Source organism: Phytophthora sojae (genome assembly GCF_000149755.1).
Source record: "Phytophthora sojae unplaced genomic scaffold PHYSOscaffold_11, whole genome shotgun sequence".
In the NCBI taxonomy this organism is placed as follows: Eukaryota; Oomycota; class Peronosporomycetes; order Peronosporales; family Peronosporaceae; genus Phytophthora; species Phytophthora sojae.
In genome coordinates, this window is record NW_009258125.1 from 2,116,115 (window position 1) to 2,134,370 (window position 18,256).

Consider the following 18,256-nt stretch of genomic DNA (forward strand, 5'->3'; position numbering starts at 1 on the left):
GAACGCTGGCGGTACTCGTAGTTCGCCGGAAGAAACGCGGCCCGCAGCTGCTCGCACAGCTGGGACCATGGTGCGAAGCATCCAGGCGTCGTCGCTTCGCGCGTATACGCCCAACTCTTAGCGCGACCACTAAGGTTGGAGAGCGCAAAGGCGACACGGAGTCGCTCGTCCGAGACGAGAGCCGCGTCCATCGCGAGCTCAACCTCTCGAACCCAGAAGTGAAGGTTTTCTCCTTCCTTCCCTTCGAAGGGGTGAACCTTCAGCCTCAGGGGCTTCGGTTGCACCGGCTTCGGCGCGGCCGCAGTGGCCTGCAGCCCTTGAACGTGGGCGATGAGCCCTCGCTCGTAGGTGTCGAACGCGTTGATACGCTCAACCTGCTCAGCCGGCGTCGCCGCCGCTAAGCTACGCAGGGCATCTGTCCCAAAGATGCCTGCCATCTTACGAACGGACTCGTACTGCGAGTCGTTCAGATGGGGAAACTCCGTACGATCCATCTTGGCTCACTCGATGAGACCACAGAGGATTCAGGTAGTCCAATCTACCCGCGTAGGGGTAGGATTGACTACAAGTGCTACCAAGTACACAGCACTTCTTAACAGAGGAAGCAGGTATACAAACTCCAAGTGAACAGCCGTTCACGTGTCCCTGGTCTGAAGGGGACGACTTGACTTGAAAAGCGGTAGATCTAAGACTGAATGTATTTATAGGTTGGTACAGATTTGGCCTGCATACAAATACTAAGTTCCCTATAGTTTGTGTCATACAAAATGTATCTGTTGGCTCTGAGGCCACTTGGGTCACTATCCAGGGGAGTGACCGATGTAGCCATCCCGGAATAGTGACAGGGTCACTATTCAATGTACGCTGACACGTCCGTCATGCCCACGTGACTGCCCGCAGCCGAATTTCTACACGACGGTCGGGTCTGGAAGTGTATCTCCGGAATTGGCGAAGCATACAATATGCACGCGCATGTACAAACTGCAAAGGTACCGGACTGTCCACTCAACGGTTGAGCACCTGGTTGAATCAACCACGCAGACGACGATGTAGATAGCATTAGCACTACTGGCGTACGTGCAGCCCCGGGTCATTCAATGGAAGTGAAGTATCGCAGCATCATTTGTGTAGACGTCCGGATTCCCTCGTTCTGGTGATCACGACAAGATTTGTAAGATCGTGAAAGTTATCTTGCAGCTGCGACTGTAGAATTGCTGTTTGATATTTGAAGTTCGTTCCTCTATATTCTTCAGATCTTGCGATGCTTTACCTGTGCTGGTATTACATGTACGACCTAATCCCGGTGAAGAAGAGCGCATGCAGCAACTGCGAACTCATGAACTATGAAAGCCCATTGGCATCACGTACACGCTAAGTTAGCGCTCAGATGCAGCGCGCTTTGGCGACTCACTGTATCACGGTGTACGGTACACCACACAGATATGTTGTGCGCACGCAAGATGATTAACCAGGTGGATGTCATGGTGACGACAGCCCGCACCCCACCTGCCACTTGCTGGGCATATCTTTGAGTCTCACGCGTCGGTGCTGGCAGTTTGTGGCATGCTTACAGTCTCAGGCTGATCTGGTGATCTGTAATGCACAGGGGCCAAGTAAAACCAAATATAATTCGTCTGTCCCGCTGCACTCCGAGCAGCATGATTCCGGCGGTGGTGCCACGGATATCTTCCCCGAGTATACGTTTCACGCACCTTCACGTTGTGGTTGCCGTCGGCATCGGCAATTTGCCGATGCCGTTTAACAGACGATGCGACGTTAATCAGAAACTAACTCTTTCACTAACACGAGCGCCAAACCAACCTCGACGCATCATGGTTCCGGCAGCCACTTGGTCCTGGGTCAACCACCACCACCGCGAAAAACAACAGCGCCAACAAAACACCACAATCCAACTTTCCAGCTTCTTCACAAGTACACAAATCACCTACTGCAGCCAACCATGGTCAAGACTCTCTCCATCCTCGTCGCCGCCGCCATCGCCGCTTGCGCTCTCCCCGACACCGTATTGGCCCACCAAATGGCCACTCGCCGCGCGCTCTCCAACGACCAGCGCAAGCTCTTCGTCGCCAACGCCAAGCACGCGCTCGGTGAGTGCGCCGACACCGAGTCCATGCGCAAGCTCCAGCAACGCGCCATCGCCCGCCGCACCGAAGCCGTCGAGAACCTGCGTCGTGAGCGTCGCCAGCGCCGTCTCGACGTCGACACGGTCGTGGCCACGAACCACGAATCCAGCCTCACGGGTGTTACGGCCGACACCTCGTCCAGCGTGCTGTTCGGCGACGAAGTGTCGTGTGTGCTGGAGCCCGAGGTCACATACGGACCGTACTACGTCTCCGGCGAGTACATCCGCTCGGATATGCGCGAGGACCAGCCCGGCATCGACATGTACATCGACCTGCAAGTGATCGACGTGAGCACGTGCGAGCCCGTGACCGACATGTACGTGGACTTCTGGCACGCGACGTGTACTCTGGCGTGGTGACCGACGGTAACGGAGACAGTAGCGACGCCTCCAACATCAACGCCACCTTTTGCCGCGGCATTGCGGCGACGGACAGCGATGGCGTGGCCCAGATGCTGACGGTCTTCCCCGGACACTACGTCGAGCGCGCCACGCACCTGTACATGATCGGGAACTACAACGACACGGTGCTGGCGAACGGAACGTACTCCGGCAGCTCCATCGCTCACGTCGGCCAGTTCTTCTTCTACCAAGACCTCATCACGGCCGTGAACGAGCAAGACACGTACGTCACCAACACGCAGGAGATCACGCTCAACGAGGACGATATGTGGCTGCAGGCGGCCGCGGCGGACGGATACGACCCCATCGTCGAGTACGCTCTACTGGGCGACTCGGTGGCGGACGGTCTGTTCACGTGGATTTCGGTCGCGGTGAACATGTCAGCGAACCAGGAGGTCGAGACGGCGGCTACGCTGACTGCGAACGGTGGTGTGGCCACGAGCGACTCTGTCACCGGCGGCGGCGCTGGTGGCAGTGGCAACTTTGGCGGCTCCATGGGCGGCTTTGGTGGATCTGTTGGTGGGATTGGTGGGTCTGCTGCGGATGAAGCCGTACCTCAGGAGTCGTCAGCCTCTGTTGAGAGTGAGGCTGCTCAAAGTGTACCTTGCGGCGTTCGCAACTAAGACATTCCTTAGGCTTTTTAGATGCCTCGATTGGTATTGTTAACCCTTCGTTGTAATGCTTTTGCTTGTTTTGCTTTCTAATCGAAACAATTGCACTCGGAGTCCGTACGTCGAGTTGCAAAGTCACTTGCTTTGATGTCCCAAGGTGAGGTCGCATTTGTGATTGGGATTCAACGCGATCGTGCTGCACCTCGACATGTATCTACTGGAGTACGATAACGTGATGCCCCACTACACGGTGTCTGCGTTCGGAAATAAAAGGCAGTTTCAAACTATTTCCGATTTCGCAAGTTTTATATCCTCCTTAAGAAGATACCTTGCTAAACAAATGTGTATCCGTTTGCATCATTTTGAAGAGGGATGGGTAGAGAGGTCCTGATTCGAATCTCCCGCCAAGTTCACTTCGCAAGGGAGAGTAACAAGCTGCTGGACGATCGTAGAGCATGAAGTCAAGGCTCAAGCCCCAAGCCGCGTGTGTGAGGCTCCTCAGTGAGTACATGATTGGGTAGACTCGCGCGGAACGCTCGTGTGCTAACGGTCGTGCTGTTTGTGCGTATGTATGTCCAGCATGATCGCAGGCTAAGGAAGATCCCAAGGCAGGAGGTAAGCGCGCGGCGTATGTAGGTCAAGTGGAGAGCGTGTCTAGACATCCAGAACGCGACTATGCTACCGTAGTGAACGCGCTTGCCAGGCTGAGCATCGAATAGATCCTGGCGACCCCCTATAAGAATGAAGCTCTGCTCGCAGTCCTACGAACATGCTGGAGGCGGAACAAGTACGCTGTGCAGCAGGCGGTGGACCATGTACTTCGCAGTTGATCTGCTTGTCTCTTCAGCCCGGCGAATTGCGGTGCCTTGATGTGGTGGCCTTTAATGCGACATTGAATGCGGTGGCCTCGATGCGCACTCGGCTTGACTCTCGTTACTTATTCTGATATAAAATTTTTTTTTGGTCGTGCTCTAATTTTACTCTCTTTGCACAGCTTATAATTCACAAAAAAAACGAGGCGGAGCTATGCGCATTTTTTTTGAAACTGCCCTTATTTTCCGAGCGGAGGTATTGTGCTTTGCAAACGTTTTGTCGTTTTGACTTGGAGCTCTCCTCGATTTATCATTAAGTCGAGGTCGATTTAATAAAACGAGGTCAAAGAAAGGGACAGATCGGTCTATTTAGGCCGGCTAATAACTCGAGCTACGACAATCCAAATCAGGGCTCGAGGTCGGTCTCCTGGTGGATCTGGGCAGAACGAGGTCGATCTACGGTAAATCGATCCCTTTTGCGTTTTCAAAAGCGCAATTCGAGGTCGATCTAAGTAAATCGAGCTACCGCCTCTGTTTTGTACACTGATTTGTGGACCGGCCTTCCTCGATCTAGGCCATAATACGGGGCGACATTTTATCTGCAAAGCACAATACTAGTAGTACGTATTGCCGTTTGCAGATATTTTGGCCAACGCATGCTTATTATCTCGTTAGTAATCTCGATTTTAATCCAGCCAGCTCTTAATTAAGACCTAGGTCTGATTTATATATCTCGCCAGTACGGTCTAAGATCCGAGCTTGGGGCTCTGTTTTCTCGACCAAGGCGCTTTTCTACGACTTGGAAACGCAGAAATGCCATTCTAGACGGACCAAACCGACTTTCTGGGCCTAAAAGCGGGCATAAAGCTAAATCAGCCCTCGCCTATCTCGTGTCCACTCATATTAAGAGACAGGCGTGGTCTATAGGGCAAAGTATTTGCAAGCGGCAATAGATAGTACTACTGGCTTAGCTTCCATTGTAGACTACAATTTGTAGTAGTACAATGGAAACTAAGCCAATTGTCCCTTCGTCGCCTTTAAAACTTTGAGCTTGAAAGTACATGTAAGCTTACTTTGCGGAACCTCGGGCGTCGAAGGTGCATCTACCGCAGGTTACGACACCATTCCCATCTTCGGGAAGCGAATGAAATGGGGGCATTTACCCGTAAGAATTTAAGAGAATGTTACTTTCTCGCATTTCCTAGATCGTATCCCTGTACTACATGTATGCTTACAAGAGGATGTCGCGAAGGATTCAAAAGTGTTCTTGTAGAACTTAAGTTGGACGAGAGCTTCGTGTGCGCGCGCGGGAGGGGGTGGTCAAGAGTTTTTGAAGACATGGCGAATGAATCACTCGGAAGAAATGAATGCTCGGAGAAATTCCCTAGCATACATGTACATAGATAATCAAGCAATTCAAGTCGTGCTACGACTTTCAAATGGAAGTCCGGGGTGTGAGGTGACCTCACTGAGGTCTAAGTATCAACCAACTTCAAAGTGCCCAGACTCAAACTGTCTGCCAGTCATCGGGTTACACCGTGTCACACCGTCACTGTGACGACGTATGGCTTTGTCTTCAGGCTGAAATATTCAGAGCTTGCGGTTTCTTGTCACCGAAAGTCATAGGACCCGACTGGGGTGGAGAAATTAAGCTTTTCAAGTAGATTATCCCTGATTTGTTGCAACGTAAGTAGGTTTGTGTCACGGCTTATAAGTAGGTAAGGACCGAACCTACTTATCCGTTTCTAAACGTTATATAGGTTTTATGATTGTCTTATAGCGCCGCTTTAAGAATTGCCGACTTGGTGTTAGCGTCGGTAACATGTATTTGCTTGACGATAATAGGATATATTTTTTCGGGGTTAACGCCGATTGCGCTCAGGGTGAGCTCTACTTCAACCCCGCATACCGACGATAATGGGAAAGAATCATATCACCAAACCTGTACATACCTGTGAATCAGGAACTTAAACTGTGAATAAAACATTGCTAAAGCGTCGGTAAGGCGTTGGATGGTGGTGCTACGACACTCACCCCACAGAGCGATCCCTGGTTAAACGGCTAGCAGATTCCGAGCCCACCCGTGCGGACAAGAACACCAGCATCAACCAATATTCAGGGTGCCTCGTGTTTACATTAGTGTTCGCATAAATACTCATTGTATAGCTAACACTAGCGTTTACAAACGGTTTGTTAGTGTGTAGTAAATCTACCTAACATGTTTGTGGGTTAGACGGTTTGAATCATTCTTCTTGAAACTCGGTTTCGGTTGTCTAAATCTAAAAAATCTCGGGCGAGAAGTCTCTATAGCATACCAATAGTGATCCCCTTACCTTAGATTACTCTGACTACGTTGTGGTGCGTGCGCGGAATGCAGATTCGACATCGGGTAACAGTTCGCGAGCGGATCCGTGAAATTTTGCAAAATAACATTGCACGCAAATGATAGAGCAGCAAACGTACAAATGCGTTAGTAGACAGCACTTACCGCTAATTGGTATACTGTGAAAATCGCGAACATGTTTGCGAAGTACACTATCCGGTAAAGCAAGCGAATGAAGATGACAAGCGTGCGACATAAATATTTTATGATGTTGTTAAGGATGTTTGATTCGGGGGCAGGCTAGATAGGGCAACTTTGCACTGTATAAACGTATTCGTGCTTCATGCCATAAGGTTTACACGGTACTGTAATAACTTTGCGGAGCATGGTCCCCGCAAAAGACAATTAGCTGGCGACACATCTAGCCCGCTATCGCTCGTCAACTTTACCCTGTACTGAAGCATGATACATGTAGTAAAACTTGCGTTGCTGGGACTGTCACACCGGTAGCTTACATGTATAAGATAATCATAAAAGCGTATATAACGTTTAGAAAACGGATATGTAGGTTTGGCCCTAACCTACTTATAAGTAGTAACACAAACCTACTTACGTTGCAACAAATCAAGGGTAATCTACTTGAATAGCTTAATTGCTCAGTGGGGTGACCAGCAGCACGTGCAGGACACCGAGATAGCGGCGGAGTGCTTTGCCTCGGAATCTGAGACTGCTGTGGGGTTGTGTAGGACACACCCGATCCATACGCCAGTCCCATCAATGGGTAAATGCCATAATCAGGTCTCTTCACATTGTATTGTACCGCATCGATGAAGCGTTTTCCATAGGTTTATGCTGTAGGTCAGGTCAAGTCAGCGCCCATCTACGGAGCTGTTGGGAGAGACCCGACCATAAGACATCCGTGCCATACAATGTGGACAAGGCCGAGGATTATGGACCGCGGCCTGTCTGGCCAGTCGAACCTCGCGTGCAGCGCAGCCCCCGAGGAGATTCACTTTTCATCTTCCCACCCACGGAGCAGACCATGCCATCTTTTCGTATCATCGCTCTGGTTGCTGCAATGGGCTTCGGCCTCAGCGCCGCCTCCACGACGTCTTCGTCCTGCTCAGGCGAGCAGCAGCAGCAGGTGCAAGCTCAAATCGCCGCGATTCGCGCGTCTCTCGAGTCTGACGCCGCCTCCAGCAGCGAGGCCCCGAGCGTGCCGCTCTCGTGCAAGGCGGCGCTGACGTACGACCTGTCCGCGGCCAGCGAGGACGACGCCGAGCAGTGCGCCAGCGACTGCATGGCGTGGATCGAAGAAGTCGTGGACGCCCCGGTCTGTGAGGACGAAGAGATGCTCACGTACCAGCGACGCATGGCCGCGTACCTGGCCCAGTGCAAGGAGCGCAGGCAAGTGCGACTGCAGGAGACGACGGACCGCATCGAGCACTCGAGCAGGCTGCGAGGTCTGGCGGCTGGACTCTCGGAGACAAGACAGCTCGGCGTCAAAGGCCTGATGGACGCGCTGCTGGTTGTCACGCTGAACAACGCTCTTTAATTGTGGCGCAGTGAGGCGAGTACCTCTGCCTGTCCGAGGAAGGCGTCAAGACTATTTATCGTCACGCGCGTCAGTGTATGCTCAAGTTGTAGGAATAGCCACCGAGTGTAGTTGCAGTGACTGTGTTCGTAAATGTAGCACTGGATCGTTGACTCTTCGACGCTGTGCGTTTCTCGTGCATACGTACCGTATTCACAGTCAACTTAGTTGCGGGCTGCGTCACGATGAGATCGCTGCCAACTTGCAGCATTCTCACAGCATGGGACTCCAATGCAAGCAAGAGGAGTGCGAGTTGGTTTGGTTGCGATTGATCAGGGTTAAGAAGCTCTAGATTTTCAATCTACACATAGGCTTCAGAGTTGGATTATCTTGAAAACAACATTTCAATCGTGAGCAAACATGCTGAAGGCGCTATTGTTGAGAATCAGATAGGAGCGAAAGACTTTGATGGAATGTTATCAACAGAAGCCTTGGGAGCTGTTCAGTTGAACTATGCATTTTTGAATCATCACCTTCTCAACTGACACATACACGGACACGTATCATCGATACCTGTACCACAATCGGCAAGCTGAGTGGGAAGGCAGCAGAAAGTGATTTTGTTTTCAGCAATACAACGACGCTTGCCTCAACCAAACAGCCACAAAAAGCTCAGGCCTTTTTGAAAGGTGTCCTGACTTAGGAATCCTAAGTTTGAGTGGCATGCCTGCACAACTCGCGCACATCCAAGCGAGCAAAAACATATAAATAGAAGTGCAGACACGCAACTGGCAGTGGATCGATCAAACTAGCACCAACGTCCTGGCAAAAGAACGTCGGGTCTTTCGGCTGTACTCAGCGTCGGTCGTATGGGGAAAGAAGTTTGTCCTATCATCTCGATCCTGGGGGAAGAGGCCTCGGAAGATATATACGGTAATGGTGCCCTGTATCCGTCTAAAGAAACAATGGTTGGCAGATGTGGAAAAATTGGGAATGAGGAGCTGGTGGATACGAGTAAGTCCTCGGTTAAGTACGATTGTAAAGCACGGTACGCTCTTAACTATTATGTCTGAGGCAGTAAGGCATTACAATCTGTGACTTGTGACGGAATGGCTTCATTTCAGTCGGACTCGGAGTCGTACTCTGCGGTAGTTTTCGCTAGGCACAATGTTTAGCTCGTCTACGAGCCACGCCAGGATGTGAGCGTTGATATCCAGATCCATCTCCCAGTCGATCCCAGTCGATTCGATAGCACTCGTAGCCTGCGGAGTTCCAGAAGAGCACCACGTCGAAGTTGTTGTTCATCACAGCGCTTCTCATGTGCTTGCGGTCGAAGATTTTTAACGGCGGTACTGCGGTCAGCCACCGAATCACGGCCAAACGGTTGACGCTAAAGCTTGGAGAGCAACGAAATGCCGAGGGTTGAGTATCCTTCGTTCGGTCGGTTGGCGCGGAGCCATTTCAGCATTGTCAAGTTTCCCCGGAGGGAAGCTGCATCCATCACCATCGTCGAGTAGCGTTCCGAGCGATTTTCGTGCAGCCACAGAACGATGTCGATATGCTCCGAGTACGCAGCATTAGACATGGCGCCATCAGTCGATTCAACAGTGGTGTGGGTACACAGCCATTGTACCACATCGAAGTGTCCATTTCGAGCAGCTTCAGCGACTGCCCTGTCCGTCACGACTTTGCCGGGGTGTCGACCCTCCTGGTCCAGTTTCCGCTTTTTCCCAGTCACGGACAGCGCTAGCTCGTGTAAGTACTGCACCACAACTAGGTGGCCAGCACCGGCTGCTGCTGTGATCGCACTCTCGAAAGGTGTGTTCTGCTTTCCTGAAAGATGCGGTAGGTCTGCTTGGTCATCATCCCCGAACTCCGTCCACAACCACTGAATTACTTCCAGGTAACCAGCCTTCGCAGCCTTCTCCATGGCCATAAAATCACACGCAGTAAAGCCCTCGGTACGGAGATACTTCGCCACCTCCAAGTGGCCGTTTGCCGCAGCAAAGTGAATCGCGCGTTTGCAATCGTGGCTGTTTCCAAAGGTATTCTCGAGCAGCCATTTGACGACGTCGAGGCGACCGTGGGCTGCCGCACGCTCCATGGCGGTCCGAGTTGAGTCAATTTCGATAATTTCATTGTTCTCCTCGATTTATTCGATAAACCACCACACCACAGGCAGTGGGCTATGGCCACAAGCAGCAGCAAAAGCTCCATTCACGTCGCTTGCAATCTCGGAGTCCAGCAACCATTTGATAACGTCCAAGTGATCGCGTGGGAGTTCAATCGCGTACTTTAATTCGTTCTCCTCGAAGTCCTCTGCGAACTCTGTGATCAACCACCGGAGCATCGGCAAGTTTCCCGCTGCGGCAGCTTCATTAGCTACTACCAGCGGGTCGCCCACCATAATGTCTCGCGAGCACAACCATTGGACCAGCGCCAAGTCCCCCACCAGTGCGCACGACATACTTCAGCACGCGGCCCTCTTTGCGATCGACACCTCCAGTGTGTTCATGCAGCCAACGCACGACGTCATGATGACCATTCTTAGCAGCTAGCAGCATGTCCTTGCCCCCCCCCCCCCACGTTACACCATTGCCTTCAACAAGAATCTCTTCACCCCTAATAGCAGCGGTGTAGGCAAACTCGTACACATCCTGAGTGTACTTGCAATCGTTGTCGTGCAGAAGCTCCAGAATCTTCAGTTGGCCTGCCGCAATGTGTGAAGTGGTTGAGTATCCACTGCACGACGCTCAGATCTCGTCTTCGAACCGCTTGCAGTAGTGACTGAGAGAACTGCCAGCGCTTGTAGTGGCGATTGGTCTGTAGCGACGCGGCGGGGCACCAGCGCCGATACTTGCCGATAGGAAGCAGGCTCTGCATCCAAATTCGATCCAGCAGGGAGAGCGAGCCGAGCAGTGAGGTCAACCACGTGGTTTAGAGAAGTGATAGCGGTCGCGGAGAGCGAGGGTCGCCGTGGCGAGAGGGAGCAGCTCTCTAGCATCGTCTGGGAGGTCTCCTTGCGTGGGTACCATTTCGTTAGGGCAACTTGTGTTATTTGCATCCTATCATGGATATATTCATGTAAGATTGCCTAAAAGAGTTCATGAATGGATACCAAAACAGTCACACAAAATAGACGAGAAAAGAAGATGAGCGAGCACGGGCTACTTCGCAGTACCAAGTAGCCCGCGTTCCCGATACAATCTTCGCAGACTAAATTACACAACAGCTTCCACGGACTTCGTGGGTTTTCGAGCTATGGGACCAATCAGCGCTTTCTTTCCGAAGCTCCAATTGCCTTAACTTGTAGTTATTGCGTTTTGCTCGAGACCGTTGTGAATCAGCATCCAAGATTTTGATGAAGACGAAGCTTTAGAATGTTTCCACCTGGTGACGTTTAGGAGAACACGATGGTTTTATTTGGGATCAGTAAAAAAACATACTTCGAAGTAGTAATTTACGAGTTTGGATAGCAACAAATACCAGGCCAGATTAGTAAGTCAATGCTATCCCGTCTCTCGAAAAGTATGTGTATCAGAATAATATGATGCTTTGGGATATCCAATGGTGCTGATGCTATGCATTTCCGATTCTATCTGGCATGACAGCGTTAGTCGGATTCAGGCAGTTGCTCTTCAAGCCACGCCTCAATGTGCTGGTTGTAGATAATATCGTCCTTAAACCAGACGGTCTCACCTCCCCATTCTCTACACTCGGCGTGAATAAACAGAAGCGCGTCGAAGTGGTTACCTTCCATGGCTAACCTCATGGCCTGGACGTTATCGTCGCCTTCATACCATTCTGGTGGGTTATCATCTAACCACCGGAGAATAGGTAGATAGCCACTGCCAGCAGCACAATTGAGCGCGTGCGTCGAGTACTCTTCGCCGTCAGATCGATTAGCAAACACCCACTTCAGCACAGACAAGTTCTTTCAGCCTGCCGCTTGGTCAGTCACTTCAGTTCGGCATTCCTCCGAGCGGTTGGCGTGCAACCACTGCAAGACTGGCAAATGACCTTCACTTGCAGCACAAGCCATCGCATCTTCAGTCGAACTGACTACAGTATTCATGCAAACCCATTGCACAACATCCAAATTGAGAGGTGTTAGGCTCCATGTTGCTACTACTACGCAGATTTACTGTCATAGTCTTGCAAAGTAGATAGAGGTAAGACTAAGAAACACGTAAGTGCCGAGGCAGAACGCCACGACAGGCACAGCAGCAATTCGGTAGAGGTTCCCACTTGCGCCGCAGGCGTCAAGTTCTCGAGTGAGTGGGAACCTTCAGCCAAACTACCGCTCACCAGCAGTCAGTGTATTAGCAGCAATACACCCAGCAAGATAACTACACTAAATCTCAATACATGTTGTCCTTCGCAATAGAACACGAAGCAGAGCCTTCGTGCTCTCAACCATTGATCACCTTTTCCTTACTTAAACTCACACAGTGTTGTTTGTCGTAGCGCGGCAGAGCTGGATATCACGATAGCCGCGCGTGGCAACCACACGCTTACGAGTACAATAGTGATCTGCCAGTGTCGTGCCTCGACACTGGTATCTCACAAGCATCTCACTTTCATCTCACACAAATACCCATTTCTGGCAGCTTCGGTCACCACACAGTCCATCTCAATAGTGCGGGGGTGTCGGTGCGTTTCGCCCCGCATCCTCTTTTTCCCCACAAGCGTGAGTGCGACCGTGTGCAGGTACTGAACCACAGCTAGATGGCCGTTGCTGGCCGCGTCGCACTTATCAACTTCCAATGGTGATGCCCACGATACAAACTCTCGTCGCCTGCCGTGCAAGCAAAGTAAGTCCACTTGCGAATCATCACCAAACTCAGCCCACAACCACTTGACGACGTCAGATGGCCGCTTTTGGCAGCAACCGCCAAAGTTTCGTGCACACATCCAGTGAGTCCCTGCGAATGAAGATAAGTGACCGTTTGATGCAGCGACGTGAATAGACCACGTGGTGTCGTTCCCGATATTGCGCTCGAGCAGCCATTTCTCAACCTTGAGGCGCCCATGTTCTGCTGCGGAATCCAGTGCGTCTTGAGCTGCTTCGGGGCCCAGAGTGATGTTTTTGGCATGTAAATGGTCTGCAAGCCACCACACAACTGGCATCGGACCCTCGCCACAGGCGTTTGCAAAAGCGTAGTCGGCATCACCATCCATGCCAGACTCCACCAGCCACTTGCTAACGTCCAAGTTTTTACTTGAAAGCGGAACTCGACGGTTTTCGCCCGGGAAGCCTTCCCTCAGAAGCCACTGAAGCATCGGCAAGTGCCCCTCTATCGTTCCCGTCGTTTTGGAGCACACACTGCATGGCTAACGGGTGTCTAATTCGAGCTGATCTTCGCAAGGTGTTGCCAATTTTTTTTAAGAAATACTGCCACGAACGTATTTAAACAACTTTTTAAGATTTAGATACTTTCGTGGCAGTATTTAAAAAGTATTAGTATGGACTTATCCTTGTGCCTGGAACAGGCCATTACGCTTACTGTTAGCAAATATTCGATAGCTACAGCTAGATCTTCTTGGTTTGATCACGCTTGGCGTGCAAAACAATGGCGTTGACGACGTACTCGTTAAACAGAAGACAGTTGCCGTTCGCGAAGCGCAACCGCTTCTTGTGTACAATGTCTGGATACAAGTCGTCCGTCAAGACCTGCACGTACTGCGCAGCGGGGGTCGTGTCAGGCGACAGCTTCACTCGAGACGTGGGTAGGAAAACTACGCACAGCATCAGCAGAACGATGAAAATACAACCGGCTAACGTCACTACCGCCATTGCTGTCGGGACGTTCACTTCGATATCCGTGGTGGCTCCGTTGCCTGAACCCGAGCCAGAACTGCTCGATGCCATGACGGCCGAGAGTGCCAGACGCCGTCGAGACATGAGACCCGCGTAGGATGTCGGGACTCCACGCTGCAACAGGTAAAACAACGCCACAGAGTACATTTCTTGCGACGACTGACCGTCCAGGTAGAAGTGGTTCGTCTCGATGTGATTTAGGTACGAGTCCACCCGCGGATCGCAATCGGTCGTTTGGCTTGGACGCACGAGTATACCGTTCGCCGATACGATTCGGTGCCAAGACGTGAGCACCTCGTCCCCCGGACGAGTCATATCCGGGATCGCGGCAGGATGCAATGTCACGAGAGCAACAGGCCGTGTCACGTGCTGTGTAGCCAACGCGTCCTAGCCGACAAGCAGTACCCCATCACCCGTTGCGAATGGCAGACTCAAGCCAAGGCACTGCTCATCGCCGTCGTCCGCACACGCTGCTTCGTGACGAATGTGCAGTGGGTTCAGCTCCCATGAGAGTTTGCCCATCGACAGCGTCAGCACTTCGTGCAGAGTCTGAGATGTTCCGAGGTCCTGTACGTACTCGTTTCCGGCGCCGTATACCAAGGCGGAGTTGTCGTCCTGATGGTATGTCGCGATGGACACGCCGGGTTGCATGTGGAGTTTCTCCAGGACGCTTGTCGACGTAGCATACACGCACCCGGTCGATCCACAACGCGTAGTCCCCACGCTGCCACTGTCAGGTTCGACTGGAACAGATACCGTCAAACTCGTGAAGCGCACGTCTTCAGCCAGTTCTCGGCGTTCAAGTCGGAGGACCAGGTCACCAACTTGCGTGTTGCTTGGCATAGCTGCCTTCAGCTCACTTGCGACGACATGGACTAGGTCGTCGAATGACTGCGGAGTTGGTGAAACACCAACTGACGCGCTAGCAAGTCCCAGCCTCGACAGTCCTTGCTGGAAGGTTGAATACAGCTTGGCAGGATCCCAGTTATCCGTCATCACATACTTCTCGCGGTAGGCCAGGTAGTCCCGGAGCGGGATTTCCACAGCTGATGTCGGCGCTACGGTCTTTGATGATATCAGCGCTGTGTTCCATGCGCGTGACGGGAAGCTGAAGCTCACGGAGGCGGTGTCCACGTCGTCGGCCCATGCTCTCCACTGTTGGTGGGCGTCGTTGTTGTCTTGGTTATGCCATTTGCAGGAATCTTGAAACTCGAAGGACCCGTCACGGACGTTCGCAGGATAGAGTCTAGTGTATCGGTCTCGGAGCCCACGGTCAACCGCGGCTCTATCTGAAGCGGCAATTCATCGGACGTAGTAAGGCGCCTTGACGAAGCGCCAACTCCGTCGGCAGACGTGCTGCTTGAGCGTCGGAACCACGGTCTAGGGGCCGTCCAGAGCTGGACTGCACAGAACGGGGACCATCACTTGAGAAGCTCGTCTTGGCGTCGAATGGGTCGATGTCGGGCGCGCTGGTTCGGCCAGCGCCAGTTGTTGTTTGGTCTCCGTCGACATCGCAGGACCTTGTCCGGACCCCGGAGGCGGGACAGGGAGTTGCAGCGGTCTTGACACTCGTTGAGCACCTTGACCGCGTCCACGACCTCGTCCGCGTCCTCCAGGACTCGAAGCAGGCACAATCGCGTTAGCGTTAGTAGACATAACTCTCGCAATGCACGTTCAACTTCCAACCCCTGATCCGGGCACGCGCACCAGCTGTGACGAGGCGATGCGGTGTTTTCTCCCAGAAAACAGTTATAGGCCCTCCTTGACAGACCTCAGGCTACTAGAGCTTTGGATCCGTCTCGGCTGGCACAGGGTGTGTGTTGTCCAGTACACGCTGTTGGTCAGGCGCACGATGTGTATCCCTTGGGTAGCGGTTCTTTTCACCAGGAGGTTAGTACCGACCCCGTGAATCAGACAGCTACGCCGGGCTAACGCTAGAACAATCCAACCCAAATAGAGTTATACACGTTATACAATCACACAAATACTTCTTTGCCCTCTCTTCTTTCTCTAGGCCCAAGGCTAAGGCCAAAATACAAGTCAACTGGTCCAAATCCAAGACACTTGATCAATCTTGGGGACGCGCACCACCTCTCGGAGAGAGGAAACGATCTACCCTGTCGCCAACTTCTTCAGTTCGACACAGGCCCAATAGACCGCAAATATACAACAAAGACGGTCTGCAAGCCGCCAAATATACAGATATGGAATAGATATGATCACTTCCAGGCCGAAGTAGTGGATCACTTACCTAAAGTACTTTGAATTTTGTCGTGGAGAACGGCCTTCCAGGCTGTGAAAGAAGCACTTGTGCCCTTCGAAGCAAAACGAACTCTGTTTGGTTAAAGGTCACATGCAGACGAAATCTTTCCTAAGCGACCCTTCGGAGACTGCGATCTTTCTGCGGAGTGTTGGTCTGGCCTTGAAGGGTCGCCAAACTGGATACCTTCTCGGAGTTGTTGGGTACACCTAGGATCTTGGAAGATGCCATAGTGAAACCAAGTGTTCTTGTGTTTGGAGCCTCGGAACGCCTCAAGCCGAGGTCGTTCTTGGAATTTTGTGGGAGGTAAGTCTGGGAACGCGAAGTCTGGGAATCGTTATTCCGGGAAAACAACGGGGAATCTGAGAAGTGCCTCAGCTCCCAGGTTGTAAGCCAGAGTCGAGTTCCGCCGTACTTAGATATACTGGGGAGGATCGCTCGCATTCCGTTGCACTTCATAGAACGGGATCAACTCGCCCACATTGATCTATCTTCCGGGGTTCAGCGTCCATTCGCAGACATTACCCTTGTTTTTATAGGAGACTCCAAATCATCCAGTATCACCAAGCTCCACATCATTGGGACTTCCCAGGTTCAGGTGCATTCACCCGAATTTAGGGATCGACACCGCGTCACAACCGCCCCATTGGCCAATTCGAGCCACGGAGGCAACTGGAGAGTCGAGATGGGTCGAACGGTCCAACATCCGAACTCTAGTCTGGGCCGCGAGGCACTCAGACGACACGCGGGTCGAAGCAACCCGATCATCACCAGCAAAGCGGCCTTGCGCAGCAGGAACGGAGCCACGCGCGCGCGCCTTCGAAAGGGAGGCGTCCGAGCGCTAGCAGCCCCGCGCAGCTCGCATGACCACTCGCCCTAGCTCCATGTACCAGCACGTGCAAGGAAGCAGCGTATACAATGCAGGTTCGACGGTCGTTGCAGCGGTCACCACCTGCGGCAATCTTCGCGTGTCACTGTCGAGTTGGGCTTCACGCTACACTCCCGTTGGTCACGCTTCATCTCCAGTCGCCAAATCATCACTTCAACAGTCATTCATCATTCTGGAACCAATCCAATTTGTTGTTGTCGGGTCAAGTCGTCATAGCGTCAGACTCGTACACACATAATCACATCCAGCGCCTGAATCCCAGAACTGCTGGGAGTTCCCCACAGCGTCGGAATCACCACCTGCTTGCATCGCGCGAAATCGAGCCCGCGCCTTAGCGCCCTTGTTGAACTCGTAGAGCAGGTTACCAGAACTTAGCTGCGTCCCCGGGAGCCATTCCAAATCTGAGTATCCTTTCCATTTCACGAGATATTCACGAACCCCTCGCGCGGTTCTAGCCCTCTTCGTCCAGCGGACGTCTTTGATAATCTCCACCTCGTACACACCGGATTGATCTTTAGGATCCCAGCTATCTTCTGGTAATAATGCTGCGTCGAAGTCAGCCTCTTCGGCCACTTCGATCTCCACCGTTGGGCGTTCTGGGAAGAGCGCCCTCGGCTTCAACCTGCTGATGTGTACCCAGGGACCTATTCGATAGCTGGTGCCTTCGATCGTTAGCCGTACGCGGAAATCATTGCGGACTTCTTCAATTCGAAAGAGACCATGCCACATATGCGCGAATTTCTTGGTCAACCCGGGTTGCACACGGGCCAGATACAGCCAGACAGAGTCACCAACTTGGAATCCAGCTTTGAGTCTTCCCGATAATTCCCGCCATTTCTGAGTCTGGGCTTCTGAGCTCAGCCGTTTAGCTTCCTTCTGCAAGTCTCGAGCCCAAGCATGGGCGAAACTATAATCGCGTTGCAACTTGCGTCTCCACTCGTAAGCCGACTTCTGTTCCAGCCCCGTGGGTGGTGGACCTAGCATAGCCGACACAGTGCTCTTCGCATCCCAGCCATGGACCAGATAAAAGGGCGTTTCGAGCCGGGTCGAATCAAAGGTGTTTAAGGCGAACACCAACATCTCCGCATGATCATCCCAGTCGCTCTGATCTGCTTCCGCTACATAGGCCCGGATGCTCCTCACCATAGTCTGCACCGATCTTTCTTGTTGCCCATTGGCTTGAGGGCGATACGCCAACGTCGCTCGCTGTTTGGTGCCCAGCATTTCCCTGAATCGACTGAAAACTTCGCTCATAATCTGGGGTCTTGGTCGTGCCTGAGCATGGAGCTCGCGCCGAAGCGCCGGAAGCCAGCCTCTTCATAAGCTTCAACTACGTCTTGTGCTGTCGTCGAACTCATGGGCTTACACATCACGAAACCCGAGAACATATCCTGAAAAAAGCAAGAGAAACGTATTCCCTCGTTCAGATTTCGGGAGGTGCGTGACAAAGTCCATCGACAG

At 52.2% G+C, this 18,256-nt stretch overlaps 4 protein-coding genes across 4 annotated transcripts; 2 read left to right on the forward strand and 2 right to left on the reverse strand.

Annotated features, from left to right (window-relative positions):
- Positions 1-1,960: 1,960 nt before the first annotated feature.
- On the forward strand, positions 1,961-3,168 carry PHYSODRAFT_340293 (hypothetical protein; the record flags this gene model as incomplete). The annotated part of the gene is made up of 2 exons (XM_009538422.1): positions 1,961-2,460; positions 2,523-3,168. 2 exons carry the CDS (start codon positions 1,961-1,963, stop codon positions 3,166-3,168), a joined length of 1,146 nt encoding a protein of 381 aa, XP_009536717.1.
- A 4,158-nt stretch (positions 3,169-7,326) lies between these two features.
- On the forward strand, positions 7,327-7,846 carry PHYSODRAFT_348160 (hypothetical protein; the record flags this gene model as incomplete). Its single annotated transcript, XM_009538423.1, has 1 exon — positions 7,327-7,846. The coding sequence occupies exon 1, from the start codon at positions 7,334-7,336 to the stop codon at positions 7,844-7,846; it is 513 nt and encodes a 170-aa protein (XP_009536718.1). The 5' UTR covers positions 7,327-7,333.
- Positions 7,847-9,215: 1,369 nt separating this feature from the next.
- Positions 9,216-11,867, reverse strand: PHYSODRAFT_527835 (hypothetical protein; the record flags this gene model as incomplete). Its single annotated transcript, XM_009538424.1, has 3 exons — positions 9,216-9,511; positions 10,326-10,392; positions 11,787-11,867. The coding sequence occupies 3 exons, from the start codon at positions 11,865-11,867 to the stop codon at positions 9,216-9,218; spliced, it is 444 nt and encodes a 147-aa protein (XP_009536719.1).
- A 1,491-nt stretch (positions 11,868-13,358) lies between these two features.
- On the reverse strand, positions 13,359-14,793 carry PHYSODRAFT_253999 (hypothetical protein; the record flags this gene model as incomplete). Its single annotated transcript, XM_009538425.1, has 3 exons — positions 13,359-14,015; positions 14,052-14,704; positions 14,766-14,793. The coding sequence occupies 3 exons, from the start codon at positions 14,791-14,793 to the stop codon at positions 13,359-13,361; spliced, it is 1,338 nt and encodes a 445-aa protein (XP_009536720.1).
- Between the last annotated feature and the right edge of the window lie 3,463 nt (positions 14,794-18,256).